The sequence below is a fragment of the Lissotriton helveticus genome, chromosome 5_1 (assembly GCF_964261635.1).
Source record: "Lissotriton helveticus chromosome 5_1, aLisHel1.1, whole genome shotgun sequence".
NCBI classification, from domain to species: domain Eukaryota; kingdom Metazoa; phylum Chordata; class Amphibia; order Caudata; family Salamandridae; genus Lissotriton; species Lissotriton helveticus.
In genome coordinates, this window is record NC_136065.1 from 287,742,822 (window position 1) to 287,761,705 (window position 18,884).

The 18,884-nt window shown below is 45.3% G+C and overlaps 1 protein-coding gene across 2 annotated transcripts in view; it reads left to right on the forward strand.

Annotated features, from left to right (window-relative positions):
• The window catches only part of MTOR (mechanistic target of rapamycin kinase), an 865,133-nt gene that overhangs the window by 135,486 nt on the left and 710,763 nt on the right, over window positions 1-18,884 (forward strand). For both annotated transcript variants that reach the window (XM_078642233.1, XM_078642234.1), the window contains exon 11: window positions 16,695-16,939. In XM_078642233.1, the coding sequence (XP_078498359.1) occupies window positions 16,695-16,939 (245 nt within the window). The remainder of the gene's footprint in view (window positions 1-16,694; window positions 16,940-18,884) is intronic.

The following is an 18,884-nucleotide window of genomic DNA, read 5'->3' on the forward strand; positions in this document are numbered from 1 at the left end:
CACTTCATCGACGCCAACACAGGCAAATTAACCCTATACAAAAGGAGGATCACTTCAGAGCCTCTGGACTCCTATGTCATCCCACTAAAGAAAAAAAGGGTTCCTCTGGACGCTTCTAACCTCATAGAACCTATCCAGCCTCCTCCAAGAAGAAGCCCTACTCCCTCACCAGAACACTCTGAGGGTGAGGGATATAATGAAGAGGACCAATACACCTTCCCCATCAATGAACCAGATGCACATCCAGATGCATATGATGACATTGGTGACCAAGGCACCCAAAGTGTGGGGCAAGACCCACAACCTTTCAGTGCACGTGCATCCCCAACAGAGGATTCTGCAGGTTTTCATGCACTCATTGAGAGGGCAGCTGCTAATCATGATGTGGACATGCATGCTGACCCAGTAGAAGAGGACTTTCTCTTTGACACTTTTTCAGTCTCTGAAAGAACTGTGAAAACGCTGCCTATGCTAAAGGGAGTCCTCAAGCATGCAGCTGACATCTTTAAAGAACCTACCAGAGCGAGAGTGGTCAATCCACGTATCGAGAAGAAGTACAGACCAGCACCTGCGGACCCTGCATACATTCGGGGACAGTTGCCACTAGACTCTCTTGTGGTCGCAAATGCCAGAAAACGGGCCAACTCCCAGACAACGGGTGAAGCTCCTCCCCCAGACAAGGAGTCCAAAGTGCTAGAGGCAGGGGGCAAAAGAGTGGCGGCACAAGCTGCCAACTTTTGGCGTATTGCAAATACACAAGCACTCTTAGCACGTTACGATAGGGCGCATTACGACACCCTAGAGCAGATTGTACAACACCTGCCTCCAAAGTTTCAAGAGGGCACCAAACTGCTTATAGAGGAAGGGAAACTGATCTCCAACGCAGCCATCAAGTGTGCACTTGACGCCGCAGACACAGCAGCTAGGGCGATCAACACTAGCGTCATGCTGAGACGACAAGCTTGGCTCCGCATATCAGGGTTTAAACCTGATATTCAGACAACCATACTTAATCAGCCAGTCAATCCTGATAGACTGTTTGGTCCAGATGTTGACACCACCCTCGAAAAGATAAAGAAGGACACGGAAACTGCTAAATCCATGGGGGCCCTACAATCACAACAGTTTCGTGGCAATAATTTTCGTCGCTCAGGTGCACGTGGAGTCACCAGAGGACAAATGGGTCAACAATCGCAATTCTCAAGAGGTGGAGCACAATCCTCGTTCACAAAACAGAACAAGGGAGGTTACAGAAATAACAGCAACAGAGGTCGCGGCAGAGCAAACAACAACTCCCGCTCCTCTACCCCAAGCAAACAGTGACTCTCTGTCACTGCCCCCCGACCACTTAACACCTGTCGGGGGGAGACTGCAGCAGTTCCTGCCCGTCTGGAGAAACATCACCACAGACAGGTGGGTGCGACAACTAGTCCAGTATGGTTATTGCCTAGAGTTGAAATCCACTCCACCCAACATTCCGCCAAGGCAAAGGCCTATGTCCGCAGAGCACTTGCACTTATTGCAGCAGGAAGTAGTGGCGATGCTGCACAAAGGCGCAATCGAGCTCGTGCCGGTGGGAGAGGAAGGCACAGGGGTATATTCCCTGTACTTCCTTATTCCAAAGAAGGACGGATCTCTCAGACCCATTCTAGATCTACGTCCCCTCAACCTGTACATACTATCAGAACATTTCCATATGCTTACACTGCAACAAATTCTTCCCTTGTTAAACCAAGGGGACTTCTTAGCAACCTTAGATCTCAAGGATGCTTATTTCCACATTCCACTACACCCGTCCCACAGGAAATACCTCAGGTTCACTATTCAAGGCAAGCATTACCAGTTCAAGGTCCTACCCTTCGGAGTCACCACAGCCCCAAGGGTGTTTACCAAGTGTCTGGCGACAGTAGCAGCGCACCTCAGGAGGCAGAACATCCATGTCTACCCCTACCTGGACGACTGGCTCGTTCAAGCCAAGTCGGAACGACAGTGCGCCGCGGACATGTCGACCACCATTCACCTCCTTCACAATCTAGGTTTCTCGTTGAACTACCCAAAGTCGCATCTTCAACCGGCACATGTCCGGCAGTTTCTAGGTGCGACGATCAATACCCTGACGGCCATGGCTCAACCAAACCAAGTCAGGATAGACAGCATGCAGTCTCTAATCCAGAAGTTCAGACCACAACACTCGCTTCCAGCGAGTGTTCATGCAGTTGATAGGTATGATGGCCTCCTGCATCTTCATAGTCCCTCACGCACGGTTACATATGCGCCCGCTCCAGGAGTGCTTAGCGAATCAGTGGACACAGGCTCAGGGACAATTGACAGACCTAGTGTTGGTTACCAGTCGGGCATACGACTCTCTGCATTGGTGGACTCCACACAACCTTTGCAAGGGCCGACTGTTCCAGGAGCCAGTGCCACAGATTATCCTGACAACGGACGCATCTCTCCAGGGATGGGGAGCTCATCTGCTCACTTACACAGTGCAGGGACTATGGACGACGCAACAACAGAGGATGCACATCAATTATCTGGAACTGATGGCAATCTTCATGGCAATCAAGTCCTTCATTGTACATCTGTGCAACAAGGTAGTGTTAGTCCGGACGGACAACATGACCGCGATGTACTACATTCAAAAGCAGGGAGGCACCCACTCGCCACAGCTGTCTCATCTGGCTCAGAGCATGTGGAAGTGGGCCATTCAAAGGAACATTTTCCTCATGGCAGAACACCTCCCGGGAAAGGACAATCAGATGGCGGATCTGCTCAGCAGGTACAGCCATCAAATGCACGAGTGGGAGATACACCCATCTGTCCTCCACCCGTACTTCCAGCAGTGGGGTCATCCGGAGATAGACCTGTTTGCCACAAAAGAAAACGCAAAATGCCAACACTTTGCCGCCAGGTTCCCTCACCCACAGTCGCAGGGGAATGCGATATGGATGAACTGGTCAGGCAAATTTGCGTACGCTTTTCCGCCAGCCCCTCTGATACCGCTGGTGGCAAGAAAGCTAAGGCAGCACGCGATGACTCTCATCCTAGTTGCTCCAACGTGGGCGCGCCAAGCATGGTACACCACGTTCCTCGAACTCTCGGTGGTGCCGCATCAAAGACTGCGCCTCACGCCCAGACTTTTGACGCAGAACCATGGAGAAATTCAGCATCCAGATCCGCAACAGCTCAACCTGGCGATCTGGCTCCTGAAGTCCTAGAGTTTGGATACCTTAACCTACCTCCGGAATGCATGGACATCATCAAGGAGGCAAGGAAGCCAACTACCAGAGCATGCTATGCTGCGAAATGGAAGCGTTTTGTCATTTACTGTACAGCCAATGACATCAACCCGCTAGATGCATCTATCCCTGACATCATTTGCTATCTGTTGCATCTTTACAAGTGCAATCTAGCGTACACTTCCATTCGGATACATCTATCCGCCATAGCGGCTTATCTTCAGAACAGGCAGCATCTCTCTGTCTTCAGAGTGCCTGCCATTAAAGCTTTCCTTGAAGGTCTGAAACGAGTCATTCCCCCAAGAACACCACCAGCTCCGGTGTGGAACCTCAATGTGGTCCTCACCAGACTGATGGGACCACCTTTTGAGCCACTGCACTCGTGTGAACTCCAGTTCCTAACGTGGAAAGTAGCTTTCCTAATAGCTATTACGTCACTGAGGCGTGTTAGTGAGCTACAAGCGCTCACAATCCAAGAGCCTTTCATTCAGATTCATCCAAATAGGGTAGTGCTACGCACTAACCCCAAATTCCTTCCGAAGGTGGTGTCACAGTTTCATCTCAACCAAACTATTGACTTACCGGCATTCTTCCAAAACCCAGAAACAGTAGCGGAAAGAATGCTACATACCTTAGATGTACGGAGGGCGTTGATGTACTACATAGACAGGACACAACCCTTTAGAAAGACAAAACAACTTTTTGTTGCCTTCGCACCACAACACAAAGGCAACCCTATTTCCAAAGCAGGAATAGCCAGGTGGATTGTTAAGTGCATCCAAATATGTTATCAAAAGGCCAAGCGCACTCTAACGATACCCCCAAGGGCGCACTCCACACGCAAATTGGGGGCATCCATGGCTTTCCTAGGGAACATTCCTTTAGAGGACATTTGCAGAGCAGCCACGTGGGTTACACCACATACCTTTACAAAACACTACTGTGTTGATGTGCATTCCAAGCAGCAAGCTGCTGTAGGACAGGCTGTTCTCAAAACACTCTTTCAGGTTTCTGCAGCTGGCACGGGCAACCGCCGCTGATGGAGGGACTGCTATGTATTCTATGCTAAGATATGAATTTAGCAGCCCACATGCCTCGAACTGAATATGCTACTTACCAGTATGCATCTGTTCTTGGCATGTAGGGCTGCTAACATTCATATCGCCCATTCAGTCATTAGCATGGACATCCTTTACACTTTTCACTCCATCTTCTGCCACAATGGCGAAAAACAATCTGGGGATGGAGCCGATGCCCATGCGCACTGTAGTCCAGGGGAGGAGCCACCTATCTCAGGATACTTCGAAGACTCTTCCAGGACAACAATGTGCGATCATCCGGACCCAACACTAGGCGGCGATCTAATGCTAAGATATGAATGTTAGCAGCCCTACATGCCAAGAACAGATGCATACTGGTAAGTAGCATATTCATTATTATGCATGAAACAAATTTATAGTGTACTTAATCAAACAAAAAACAGGATTTAGTACAGCATACATCTTGAACTCACATATTTGGAGGTGCTCTGACATATGATAATGAACAAATAGAAGGCTCTGAAATAAAGTATTTGCCTATGATCGAACAATTTGGTAAGGTAGGGAAACCGACATTGGTCTCAGATTTTTTAGTTTCACACTTCAATTTAGTCACTAGAGGGGTATCTCTTTCTGAAATCAAATATTAATGCTCTGCCCCCCATTCTTGGAGGATGACTTTAGAGTGTCGGTGACAGGTAGAATTTATATTTTATTTTTGACAGTACTACATAGAATGAACCTTACCAAAGGACATAAGGGCATTGCACAGGGAGTTTTGTCGGGATTCGAAACTGCTTCCCCGTGTTGCATAGTTGGTATTTGTAGCCACTAGCCCACATCACCTCCGTGTTTTTAAACATGAGCTTAGGAACATACACCACCGACCCCACGGCAATGCAATTAGTGTACTGAAGGCAAGACTGTTGTAATCTGCACCCTATATGTGCCTAGGTTCTTATTATACACAAAGCAACATTATAGTCTATTAAGTTAAACAAAATAGAGAGTTTTGTAAAGCACATATCGTAACTGAACTCATGTATTTGAAGGTGCTCTCATATGTAAAAATGGAAGAAAAGGAGGCTTGTTAAAATAAAATATTGGCAATAATCACAGCATTTGGTCAAGTCTGGAAGCTGGGATTGAAGCCAGGTTTTCTAGTTTCACGTTGTGCAATTCAGCCACGAGATGGATAACTCTTCTTTTGTTTTACATCATAGGTCAGACTACCCAGAATATTGTGGCATTGAGAGGCTAATTTTACTGCGTCATAGGTGGAAATTTTGCAGCATACATTTGTGTTTTTTGCTGTGTTTTTGTGGCACTTTGTAGACCCATATATGGTTGTTCTATCCCCCAGAAACAGAGGAGCTAGTTAATCCACTTGAAGTTTTTGCATGCCTCAACCCACCCTGCCTCCTTTCTTTGTTAGTGTTGCTTGCCCCACCACCTGCCCCTTCCTTCTGTTGTCCTTGTTGCTTGCCCCCACCACCTCCCCCTTCCTTCTGTAGTCCCTGTTGCTTGTCCGCACCGACCCTCTGTTGTCCATGATGACCCTCCAGCCATTCCTTCCTCTGTTGTTCATGTTGCCCCTCTCATCCGCCCGCCTTCTGTTGCCCTTCGCACGCCATAACATCAAAAGACTGCTGTCGACACTGCTAGCAGCGCCATAGTGGTTTATTTTCTCACACCCTCCATTGTCAGTGTTGGCCCCACCCACCATCCTTGAGACCTCTCTTTGTGTTGCCTCACACCCCTCAATAATACAAAACGCTGTGGCGCAGCCAGCGCTGGCAGCATCATAGTGCTTTCTTCCCCACACCCTTTGTTGCCTGTGTTATCCCCCCACATGTGCCCCCTAACACTGCCACCCCCAGTCTGGCCTCCCACACAATTCACCCACATTCCAGTAATTAAAAAAAACTTTAGTGCAGCCAGCACTGGCCACATCATTGTGCATTTTGTAAACTTTTAACCAGACTGCATAGCAGCCACACTGCTGTACATCATGGCTAAAAAACGCACATTAACAAAGCCAATAACTCTTGTCTCGTAGGCGAGACCTGTTGGCTTTGCCAATGCTTTTTAAATCAGCAATTGGGTAGGCCTTGAATTATTTTAGTAGTGTTACAAACATGCACATTTTCAACACAAACATCTCCTTAATTTATAATTAGCTTTGCTTCACAAGTAAAGGCTCATCTAAATCCAGTTTACCAGCTCCTCCAACACTCCCACTTTTTGCTGATAACCAACTGGGCTACACTCTGCTAAACAAAAATGCACACTCCTTAATTTAGATCTATGAAGATGATTTTGGATGTGAACCTTGGGATAGGATTTTACTTCTGGATATTACTTATTTGTGAGTGCTTATCAGAGGATGTATGCACAAATCTTACGTTTTATCAGCTCAGCACATTCTTTTGCCACAACCAGGTATTCTACTCAGATAAATTGAGGGAAGATCAGAAAGAGTCACGGCAGGCATCCACGCTAGCTTCTCAAGGCAATTCCCGTAGTGTAGAGAAGACAAAGCAAAGCCATGCTTGTTACTTCTGAGTGTACCGTTGATGTTTATCACCGATTCCTTCCTATGACTCCCTGGACAGGCATTTCCAAAATGCTGCAAGTAAAGCATAAACAGTGCTCTCATGCTTGCGCAGAGGCTTTACTGAACACACACATTGCCACTTAATGAGGTGCAATTTATCCAAGATAACGATAATGCATAATTCTTTACACTACGGATACAGTGGATCAATAATAAAAAATGTGACGGAGTGAAAATACTTACCGATCCCATTTTTCACAGCAACTAAGTTTAATTACCCAAACATCCTTGGACTTCACAAATATTGCGGGAAATCTGTGAATCGTCCGATAGGATCTTTTAGGTTAATGCTTTGTCTTTCATTCTTGGTGCATGAGGTTAGAAGGTGGATGACAGATAGAAGCCACATGAAAGCTCGGTTTGTTTTGGGCTCGTGGGTTAAAGAATACCTTGAGCTGAGACAGTCATCTGGCTGAAGTCTGCAGTGGCTCGGCCACCATCTAGATTCTTTAGTCAATGTATGAGATCATTGTGATGTAAAATTCTCCATTTGGTGCGTTTGTTTTCCTTTCAAATTCTTTGGGGCCGAGAACCCCCTGATCCCCTGAACCTCCTGAAGAAATTTAGCTCATTCTCTTCGCTGTTTTGATTGGTCAAAATCAAATACTTTGTTTTATTCCTCACCACTTTTTAAATTCATCAGCCGCCTTTGCCATAGGGTGCCTTTGTCCATGGTTGCCCACCTGCATGTCCCTGTCTAGAGTCGTACAGACTGCCTATGTTAGGCAATATTAGGATTCTCACGCATTTCCTTGGCTCAGTGTAAGTTTACACTGTTACAGTAAAACCCACCCCTTGTCCTGCGCTAATTACTGTTGCCCAGCAATGGCGGTCTGTTGGGGCTTGGATCACCAAATAACCTTGAATAGTCTAAAGTAATGTGCCGTTGGACTTCATGTTACAGAAGCCCTCAAAAACTGCGACACAAGGAAGAGTTGTGCTTCTCCCTGATTGGGGAAAATGTTTAAACTGTGAACAAAGCCGATCATGATTTGTCACAGGCATTTTGCCCTGGTCTCCAAATGGGCTAAATACTGGTCTCCTTAATTCAGTGGTCCTGAATCCAGTATTTAATACTTCATGTGAATGTTGAGGAGATATTTCACATCAGCAGATGCATTTTCTGAGGCTGAATCTCTGTTTATACTGGAATCAAGCCTATATTTCTGGAGACCCTTTTACTCTTACCTGTGGGAGAAGAGAAGGCTGCCATGCAAGGAGACAGCTGCTGGAGTGGTTGAATATCTGCTCAAGGCTCAGCTACCTGAAGGACCTGTGTGGATGACACCTCAAAAATTATACCTTCCCAGTAGCACATTAATCCCTAACAGCCCAGTTGGCCAAGAAGCAAGACAAAGGTCATAATCAAAGATAAGTTGTACCTGTGTAGAGGAGCCCCTGAGGTTCTTTCTCGAAACAGGCTGCATTATCCGTAAACCTTCCCTTACCCACATCTGCCCTTGCCTGTCCAAGGCACACCTGAGGGTTGGTAGTCTTTACACACTTGCTGCATGTTGTGGCTCATTGGCGGGATCCAGCTTTTCTAATTTAGGTTCTTACTAGCCCTTACAATTCCTACGATCATATGTTTGAATTGTGGCATTAACTTTACTTGTGTTGGACTTTGGCTGATGGAGTGCTGGGTTTCTGCACTGCAGAAGCTGGCCCTTTTGAACTGCAATGTGATTCTGTCATCTTAGTTCTGCAGTATTGAACTCCTAGGCAGAGACCATTGAATCAGCGGTCTAGATGTATAGCAATCTTTCACCCCATTGAAAGAAACTTGGTTAATAACATTTTGTTACAACCAAAGTGTCCCCAAGTCTCCTAAATCCTCAAAAGTTCAACCCCATATGATGCCTTAGGCTACATGGCCACTTTGGCAGAAAAGCTAGTGCAGAGTGCTTTATTGTTCAAAAAAAGTTTGGGGTAATATTTATGCCCCAGAAAGGTGAAAGCAACTTTTTAAATTTTGATTTGCACCATATTTGTAATTCCAGTTTTTACTTTCTTTTTTTTTTTTTTTTTTTACAAATCTTTTTATTAACATTTGCTCATATCATCATACAATACAGGACAATCATTATAGTGCATGTGGTAGAATCGCAGTCTACAGTACGGCATAGGATCTCCAATGGTACAGGTGAGGCAAACAATGATTGTCATCACAATCCTGACCCACCCCTCGTCTCTCTGTACTTCCTCCATGGCACCCATATTTTCCGCCATTTCTTAGTGCATCCCCTGCTTTTATAAATAGTTTCCTCAGCCCTTTGACACCAGTCCAAATCACGGACCCACTCGTCCCATTGTGGCGACGTCGGCGATCCCCAGCCACTTGCAGTGTTTCTTTTGGCCACCACTGCCGCCAATGCCAGCCATACTTCCTTATGTCTAATCCAATCCGAATCCTGCCTAATCATCAGTAGTAGCCATCTGGGTTCAAGTGGGACCGTTGAGCCCACCACGGCCGACATCGAGTCAACCACCTTAGTCCAAAAAGTCATTTTCTCCGGGCAGTCCATTAATATATGAGAGAAGGTGCCCTCCTCCTGGCACCCACGTGCACAGAGGGCCGACCCACTTCGCCCCAGGCGAAGAGGTGAGTGTGGGGGTAGTACACCCGGTGCAAGATCTTGAGCTCCACCAACCGGAACCTGCAGCGTATAGCTATCTCTCGTGGACTTTGTAGGGCGTCCTGCCAGTTGTCGTCCTCTAATTCGCCTATGTCCTCCACCCACCGTGCCCTCAATGACGTCAGCGGGTCCGACGTATTATTCATGAGTTTGCGGTATATTGTAGAGGTGGGTTTCTCTGATATCGGGTCCAGGAGCAACCTGTCTTCCATAGGGGAATACTCTGGGATTGACGTCCCATTTTTAAAGTGGGCCTGCAGGGCATGGGAAAGGCGTATGTAGTGGTAATGTTGTGAGTCGTGAAGATGATATTCTTGTTGAAGATAGGCAAAGGATCGTGGGGCAGGCCTGCAGGGCATGGGAAAGGCGTATGTAGTGGTAATGTTGTGAGTCGTGAAGATGATATTCTTGTTGAAGATAGGCAAAGGATCGTGGGGCATTCCCCTCCAGACATCCCCCTAGTATTCAATGCCTATAAGCTACCAACAACCTCTGAACCCAGTAGTTTTTACTTTCTTGAAGATCGAGTCACTATACTTTGAAAATACAACACATACTGAACTTTGAGGTTTAAATGTTGTTTTCTATTCTAAGTTGCATCTGAGTTCCTAACCTCTACCATCTTCTAAAGTGAAACTCAAACCTGTGAGTCAAGTACACAAATGGAGTTTCTTTGTAAAACTGTTGGAGAGCAATAGTTTTATTAATACAGTAACACCAGTCATTAATTAACTACCTACATAGAAGACTGCTCAGTTGCTGCTGAGTGTCTTGGGACCCCGGGAAAAGGCCACACATCTGGTTGGTAGTTTTGTTGTGTTTGTTGTGTTTGTAAGCCTTGCAATGTCAATTTGTGTGTCAAATTGTGTGTTTTTGTAAAAGTCATTTGTTTATGTTCTCAAGAATTGCACTGCAGAATTCTTTGTGTATTTCTGTTGTAAGTTGTCAGGTTAGAGATTTGGTGCGTTCTATGGCTTGTTTTGTGTTTGTTTGTAATGTTTTTGCAAGGGTGTGTACTTGTAGCGTGTTGTCAGGTCCAAGGTTTAGAATGCTTGGTGTGTAATTGTTCTGTGTTTTCATTCCTGGGGCTGCAGCGCTCATTGTATATCGTTTTTTGTGCTTTTGTGTGTGTAATAGTGCACTTCATTGACACATTTACCTATGTATTGTAGTTAGTGTCTAATTGAGTGTCCAACATTATATATTTGCATGCTCAAATAATTTTGAGTCGTCAGGATGGGAATCACCAGTTTGTTTAAATAGCAGCAAATCGTGTTAAAATGGCCAAACGCCTGAACACCCTGTTTGTTTGGTTGCACATCCACCTCATGTGAAGCAACCTGAACTTCAGTCAATGGGGTGGAAGTGTCAGCTCCTTTACTCACCCTGTAGTCCACCATACCTCAGATTTCTACTGCACGTAGTGTTTGAAGGAGTCCCCAAGCAGAGCTCTGCTCTAAAGTTTCAGTAAACACAATAGCGTTAATGTCTTGGTCTACCCTATCTTCAGCTTTCACAGAACTGTGAGTTGTTCTTAGGCAAATTTGCTATTTTCAGGGCGAGGGAGACCCTTTGACGCTACCACTTATTGTCACTGTGGGTGACAAAGAGAAGCAATCTTTTCATTTCCTGTTCATCTTGTAGGCAGATGATTATTTATAGTGATGATCCTCATTCTTAGTGTATTCATTGTCTTTATCATATTCATAAGGTTTCACATTCTGACATTTGTAAACCCTTTTCTTAAAACAGGACATTGACAGGAGGTTGGCAGTATGTTTGCAGGATAAAGATAATTTCTCTCCTGCAAAGGGGGATGCCTCCTCTTCAGGGGAAGATTCTGTCCAAAAATGACCCTCCAAACACCTCATTAAGGCTGCACTGAAAAGGAGACTTATAACGTTTCTAAAAATTAAATCTATTTGGTACAACGCTAGCAGCCACTTCCTCACAAACGAAACCTAGAAAACTCCAGAAAAGAAGAGGCTCGATCTTCCCAAAAACCTGTGCAAAAATGTATTTCAAATAAGGACCAACCATCTGCTAGATGGAAAGCCTTCTCAGAAAGCAATCTGTCAACGACGACCACAAATAAGACCTCATTGCCGAAAACTGGACCGTCGGCAACAGCACAATACATGTCTCCCTTACCACCGTGATGCATGCTGGTGGCTTCAAAGTCGAAACCTTTGACGTCAAACCCATTGACAACAACAACACAACCATTGACATCAACAACACTAGTGCAATGATACTGTTAACGACAATACCGTCAACAACAGTAGTTGCTGATCATCTTTTTACACCATTAAGGATGACAATATCTCTGCCTTCCCAAATTTTGGAGTAGAACAGAAAGAAGATGCTAGTGAGCATGCATCACTGACCACATACAGTCCAAAATAATTGGATGTAGGCTTCATCTGGGATTTGGGGGGCTGAAATGAATGAGGATAGGCCTTACTATGAATATGGCTATCAGCAAGATAATGTTCCTTATAATTCACGCTCATATGGACCGCCTCGCTACATTAGGGAGCCATAGGTAATTCAAATACCTGTGGCCTTTTTATTTACTTTGCAACAAATGATGGTCGCTTTCCAGAACCTGCTACCAAGCAACTTGTGGGTAAGCTGCTTCAACCTGAAATACCTACTGTGCCCATAACTCCATCTCCTATTATTGCCCCCTTGCGAACTATCACCACCACCATGTCCTCTAATCTCCTAGGGAACCATCTCCCGCTCATGGCAAATGATGAGAATGTGCCAAATTCTATGTATTCCGATATAGACGAGAAGGCAGTGGGACAAGGAGATGTCGGAGGTATTAATGACGGGGAAAACATCTTCATTCCAAAGGAAAGGAGTTACCTTTCTAATTCTCCTTGTTTATCGGATGATATATCCTGTTTTCTTTCCTTAATGGAAAGAGCAGCCACGAAATTCAACCTGCCAATGATATTAGTAGAACAGCAATGTTTACATCATGATTTAAAAGAAAAAAGCTGCGAAATTCTATAAAATCCATACCAGGCCTGGATGGGGGTCTGGTCTGAAGGGCTAAAGCTAACACAGACACTTGCAACTGTCATTCCATGTTTCGAGCCAAAGCCCCAGATTCAGTGCTTACGTGTCTGGTTTGTCATCTGAAGCCAAACTTTGTGATAACTTCTGCTGCTCATAGGAGATGTGATAAAATCCCAATACACCATCTTCTGGTCCTCCTGGCAGGGGTATTAGGTGTGTAGACAATCTTCATCAGAGAATTAGTTCAAAACTTCTTTTAAAGAACGCTCTGGTGATTGTAGGACTTCATAGTTGCCAAATGTTGGATGGCATTGCACCATTGCACAATCTTATCCTGCAGGATTAAAAGGAGACTGCTAAAGCTATCCTCAAGGTGGGAGAAATTACTTCAGTGCCATAATTGATGCAGCAATGGACGTCTCAAACGCAGGCTTTTGCCAGCTTGTAGGTGGAGCTGTTTTGAGAATACAAGGCTGATTGAGATCCACAACCTTCCGTTCTGAGGTTCAATCAAAAATCCTGGACATGCCTTTTAATGGCCTCACCTTGTTTGGAAAACATATGAATGAGGCCCTCCAAGATTTAAACGACACTGATATAGCAAAGGCATTAGGGGCCAGATGTAGGTGGCCAATTACCGGTCGGTAACGGCCGAATTCGGCCGTTACCGACCGGTAATTGGATTTTGAGATGTAGAGCATGCATTTACAGAATCGGTATTTTACCGATTCTGTATTTACCGATTCGGTAAAATTACCGAATCGGTAAATACAGACTCGGTAAAATACAGATTCTGTAAATGCAGATGTAGCTGGAACATGTCAGAGTGCCACAGGGCTTTAAGAATCTGTATTTTACCACCCAATCCAATTGGGTGGTAAAATACCGAATCCAGGTGTGCATGCACATGTGTGCATGCACACCTGTGCCATGTGACACACAGACATGCCCTTAGGGCATGTCTGTGTGCCACATGGCGCACATGCCTATTTTTGGGGTGCCAGAGGGTGTCAAAGTGACACCCCCTGCACCCTTGCTAAAATCGGTATTTACCGATTCTGTAATTACAGAATCGGTATTGCCCATTGATTCCTATGGGCTGCAAAGCCCATAGGAATCAATGGGCCATACCGAATCGGTATTTACAGAATCGGTAAATACCGAATCTTAACGATTCGGTATTTACCGAATCTGAAATACCTACATCTCCCCCCCCTCTATTTTACCACCTCTTAAATACCGATTCGGTATGAATCGGTATTTAAGAGGTGGTAAATTAAAATTACCTACATCTGGCCCTAGGTCTTTTAAAGTACCATAGATCTGGTTTGTCAATTTTTTATTGCTCATGTAGATCCCATAATTACAGGGGACGATTCAACCAGTATGGAGGTCAGGGTCAAACATACTACCCCCAAAGGTAATCTGACTGTGACCAGGGATATTCTTCCAAATGCAATCATTGGCAAGGATACGGAAGGTCATCAGGATGAAAGAAGAGCTCCTCTCAATTATGTTCTATGAGAAACCAACAAAGAGCTTAACTCTTTGTCACCTGCAACAATTATCAACCAAAGCCTCTTCAGATGCAGATAAAATGCTGCACATCAATGTGCTGGAACTCTGGCGATACAGTTAGGCCTCCAACCGTACCTCCCAAAAATTGGCAAACCAAGCAGTTCTGATCAGAAGTGACAATACTACGTCTATGTTCTATATAGCCAAACAAGGAGGAATGTTATCCCGATCTCTATCAGAAGAGGGTCAACCAATATGGGATTGGGCCTTTTCTCATAAGATCAACATTGTCGTGGAACTACTGCCAGGTTCTCAAAACTATCAGGTGAATGCACTCAAACAACAACTTTTAGACTCCAATAAGTGGGAACTACACCAGAACCAGGTAGATTGTAGATTGCGACAGTTGGGTTAACCCATGATCAGCTCTTGGACATACCAAGCAACAAGAAATGACAGGACTTTAAAAGTAGATTTTGGCAACCAGACACCATGGGTTTTCATGGGGAGAGGATGTTGCCTAACTGCAAGTGCAGTCGACCTCGAAGCTGGGGATCTGGGTTTGAGCCTCAGCAGGGACGCTCAACATCCTGTGATTCTGGGCAAATACCTTAATCTCCCGTGCCTAACAAAAATATGAATATGTCCGTCTGAAACGCAACTGGTGCTCATGTAAAGCGCTCTGATACCTTTGGGTTTAGTTCACACTACATAAAACTCCGGGGAAAAAATGGGTGATGTCCATTTGATCACTCGGTCAAAAAATCTTTGCTTACACCTTTCTTTAGTTTCCCCTGACCCACAGGGTGTTAAAGAGGGTGATGATGGTTCATTGCACTCTAATCCTCATTGCTTTGGCGTAGCCATACCAGTACTTGTACAGCAAACGTCTGCGGCTGTCAACACATTCAGCCATTTCTCTGAAATGACATTCCAGACTCCTCTCCAGATATTATGGAGCGATACTACACCACGCCCCCAAGTCACTGAACCTGTCAGCATGGTACCTGACCAAAGAGTCAGCCATTTGGATCTACCACAAGACTGCAAAAAACATCTCAGCACAGACGCATGCTTCAGCAACTACAAAAACATACCACACCAAGTGGAATCGCCTTTGTGTCTGGTGCAGGAGCAAAGACTTTCATCCACTTCAGGTTCAACTACATCTAATACTACCATACTTGTTGGGCCTGGACAAGAGGGAACTCAAATATTATTTTGTTAGAGTCCTTTTGATAGAGACTTCTAGCTGCAGATTCCTCACCTTTTTAATATTCCCCAGACGTCACACTGGATCCAGAAACCTTTCCGGCAGTACCTCAGTGTGCTGGTAGGTGGCACCTCGCGGCTCTGCACTGACACTGTTCCACTCCACAAGTGACATGCAGAACACATATGAGCACCATTCCCACGCGCTGATGTCTCTTACTCTCTGTCCACGTCACCAGATGCAGATCCAGAGCTACCTCTCGTTTCTATTGAGACCCATACCTCTAGCTAGAAATTTGCTCTGCAGAGTACTTGCGGCCCCCAAAACGACAGGTTTTAAGCCCTATAAGGACTAACACAAACAGATCTCTGTGACAGATCATCATCAGGTTTGCCTGTGGTGACTGGAGTCGAGCCGCTATTCGAAGGCCTTCAGTGACTGCACGTCAATGAACCTGAAAGCCATACAAGACGGTGAGGTGAAACTCTATACTTCCAAGCACCAGAAGTCTCAGCAATGAGACCAGGTCCACATTAACAAAACACTGCTGACTGGACATTCACATTCACAAAACACTACTGACTGCACGTGGAGGCAGAAGCCGATGCAGCAGTGGAACAGGCAATCCTCCGAAACCTGTTTTGATAAAGGCGCGATTGCTTCCCACTTTTGTTATATTTTACAATGTACTTTGCTTAGTCTTGTGATTCAAGCGTATGAATATATGAAAGATCCAGTGTTGACAAAGGAATTAGTTACTTACTTGTAACTCTAGTTCTGCAACATTAGCATCCTTCATATGTATATATATTTACATGTCCCCCCTCCTTCCTCCCCGTTTAGAGGCTCATTTATTATAAAGTGTTCTCACACTTTGTGCTATGGTGGCCTAAAGGAAGAGTAGGAGAGCTAGCACTTCTAGTTTATCTGCTGAAGTTGGGGTTACATCAAATAAGCTGGACTTGCTTCTAAACAAACACTGTTGCTCAGCCCAATGGCCATTTTAACACTGCTTTTTCCATTTTATTGCTATTTAAATGCACCAGAGATTCCCAGCCTAAGGACTGGGAATGATTGAAGCATGTGCATATATGAAAGATTCCAAATTTGAACAACTGGAATTATAGGTAAGCAATTAATTTCTTTCAGAAGGTTGTGTGTGTGTGGGGAGGGGGGGGGGGGTTGTATGAACTTTCATTTTTATGTGATTCCGGGCTTATAGCTTTTGTAGTATGTATTTGTAATCCGTTATAAATAATGTTTATTGTGCACAGTTATGTTAGTGTCCTTAGGCCATAGTCTCTACCTGTGATGGTGGTCTCAGGCCTGTGCTTTGCCTGGTGAGTTACCAGCTCTTCTTTGAAGGACCTTACACTGTCTGTGTCTTTTCTTCCTCAGCCCTGCTCTCACAGCCGTCATGTATGACCTGAGTCGTCAGATACCAATGCTGAAGAAGGACATCCAGGATGGGCTGCTGAAGATGCTGTCTTTTGTCCTTATGCATAAGCCCTTGCGTCACCCGGGAATGCCCAAGGGTCTTGGGCACCAACTTGCCTCGCCCAGTCTCACCAACATCCCAGAGGCCAGCGATGTAGGCATAACTACTCTTGCGCTGCGAACTCTGGGCACTTTCGAATTTGAAGGTAAGGTGGGTGTTTGCTAGTTTAGGCATCTGCAGCAGATCCCCTGAGCCACAAGACACCAGTAGTGTAGAAAACTAAACTCCCAGTTCTCTGGGAGGCTCGAGGGGTTGGATTAGCCTGTAACAGCCCCTGAGCCTCATAACATCCCATAGCAAGGTCATGCAAAGCGAGGGCCACTGTAGCCCGGTATCATGAAATCCCAGAGTGGGCTTGAACACTAAACTATCCTAGAACCCTCTGTGAGATTAAAGGATCTGGTTCCAACTGGTGATATAGACGTCCCCCGATAGATCCCACAGAAAAAACAACTGTGATGAAGACATCCATGCAACCTATGGGAATCTCTATGCTAATGTTTTCCAGTGACCTTTATTTTAGCTACAATTCACTCCAGAGAAACAGAGCGCCACAGAGGATTAACCAGACTTCCCTAGAGCCGTGTTGAAACTGGAAGGGGCTGTACCAATCAATTGTCTTTATTTCTGAATTCCCAAAGCATCATTCTCTCATGCTGCAGCCCTACAGATCTTCCGAACCTGACTTTTCAGTTACAGGCGTGCTTGAAGCTTTGCACTTGGCATTGCACAGATTTTAAAACAAGCATTAGAAATGCAATAGGTCTCGCAGCATTAGAGTTAGTGCTTTTAGAATTGTTAATGGGTTTTTTGTAAATCTTTAGCATGAGGTTGAGGGTGAGTGAGGGTGAGTGAGGGTGAGGGGTTGAGGGTGAGTGAGGGTGAGGCTGAGGGTGAGGGTGAGTGAGGGTGGGTGAGGGGTTGAGGGTGAGGGGTTGAGGGTGAGGGGTTGAGGGTGGGTGAGGGGTTGAGGGTGAGTGAGGGTGAGGGGTTGAGGGTGAGTGAGGGTGAGGGTGAGTGAGGGTGAGGGGTTGAGGGTGAATGAGGGTGAGGGAGGGTGAGGGGTTGAGGGTGAGGGGTTGAGGGTGAGTGGGGGTGAGTGAGGGTGACACAAAAGGTACGAGAAAAAGAACGACGACAGGCTGCTATGGTATTAGGCGCACATACATATAAGACCATGAGCACACAAAACACGCCCATTGTGGGAGAAGACGTGCAGTAACACTTCCAGCCCACATAACTAACAGCATGAAACCATGTGCTGCCTTGCAGCACACTGCTCAATGTCAATCTTTTATGTATGCGTCTACATGCGACTCAGTCATGATACCAAGAACGAAGGAACTTCAAAATTCTGATGTCACGATACTGTTCAAAATAGTATGAAGGCGAAAAGTTTGTTCAAATCTGCAATCATAGAACAGAGCACTCTAAATGTAAAATGCTGTTGCATGTTGTACACAACGCGTTTCTCACTTGCATCTACGTGAAATTTCAGTACACAACTCATCGAAGGTGTAGGGCACAGGCGAATCCCTTTAAAAACGCTGTATGTTCATTCTTAAACCAGTTCCGTAAAAAGACCGTAATACTGTGAGTGTGTCTGCTGTAAGACTTGGTGATATCAACATCTGTTCTCGAATGCGTTTCTCAATTAGAGTTACCAAAAATCGTAAAACAGACTCACCAAAGATGAAAGGTAGCGTGGGGTTCCTTTCAACACGATCTTTATTCATTGAGTAACACGCTCTGTAAAAAGACCGTAAATGCGATAAGTTTACCCGCACTAAAACTTGGAGATGCCTGCCGAGTTCCCAGTCAAGAGTAAGCACTTCTAGAATCCTCTACTCACCAGTCGAAAGCAGCCTGTGGTGTTGTCTCCTGAACACGAAAAACGCGAAAAGCACGGAAACGAAAATCCGCGGGTGACTGAATTTAATTAGCCTGTACCTCCTGAATGCGCTTCCTGCATGCGCATGAAAAGAGGACTAAGCTTATGCGCCATATTGAATGGGTAACTAGACCGTAATCTACGCTAAAAAGCGGTCCATATAAGAAAACTGCATACAGCCGAGACACAATTAAACAAC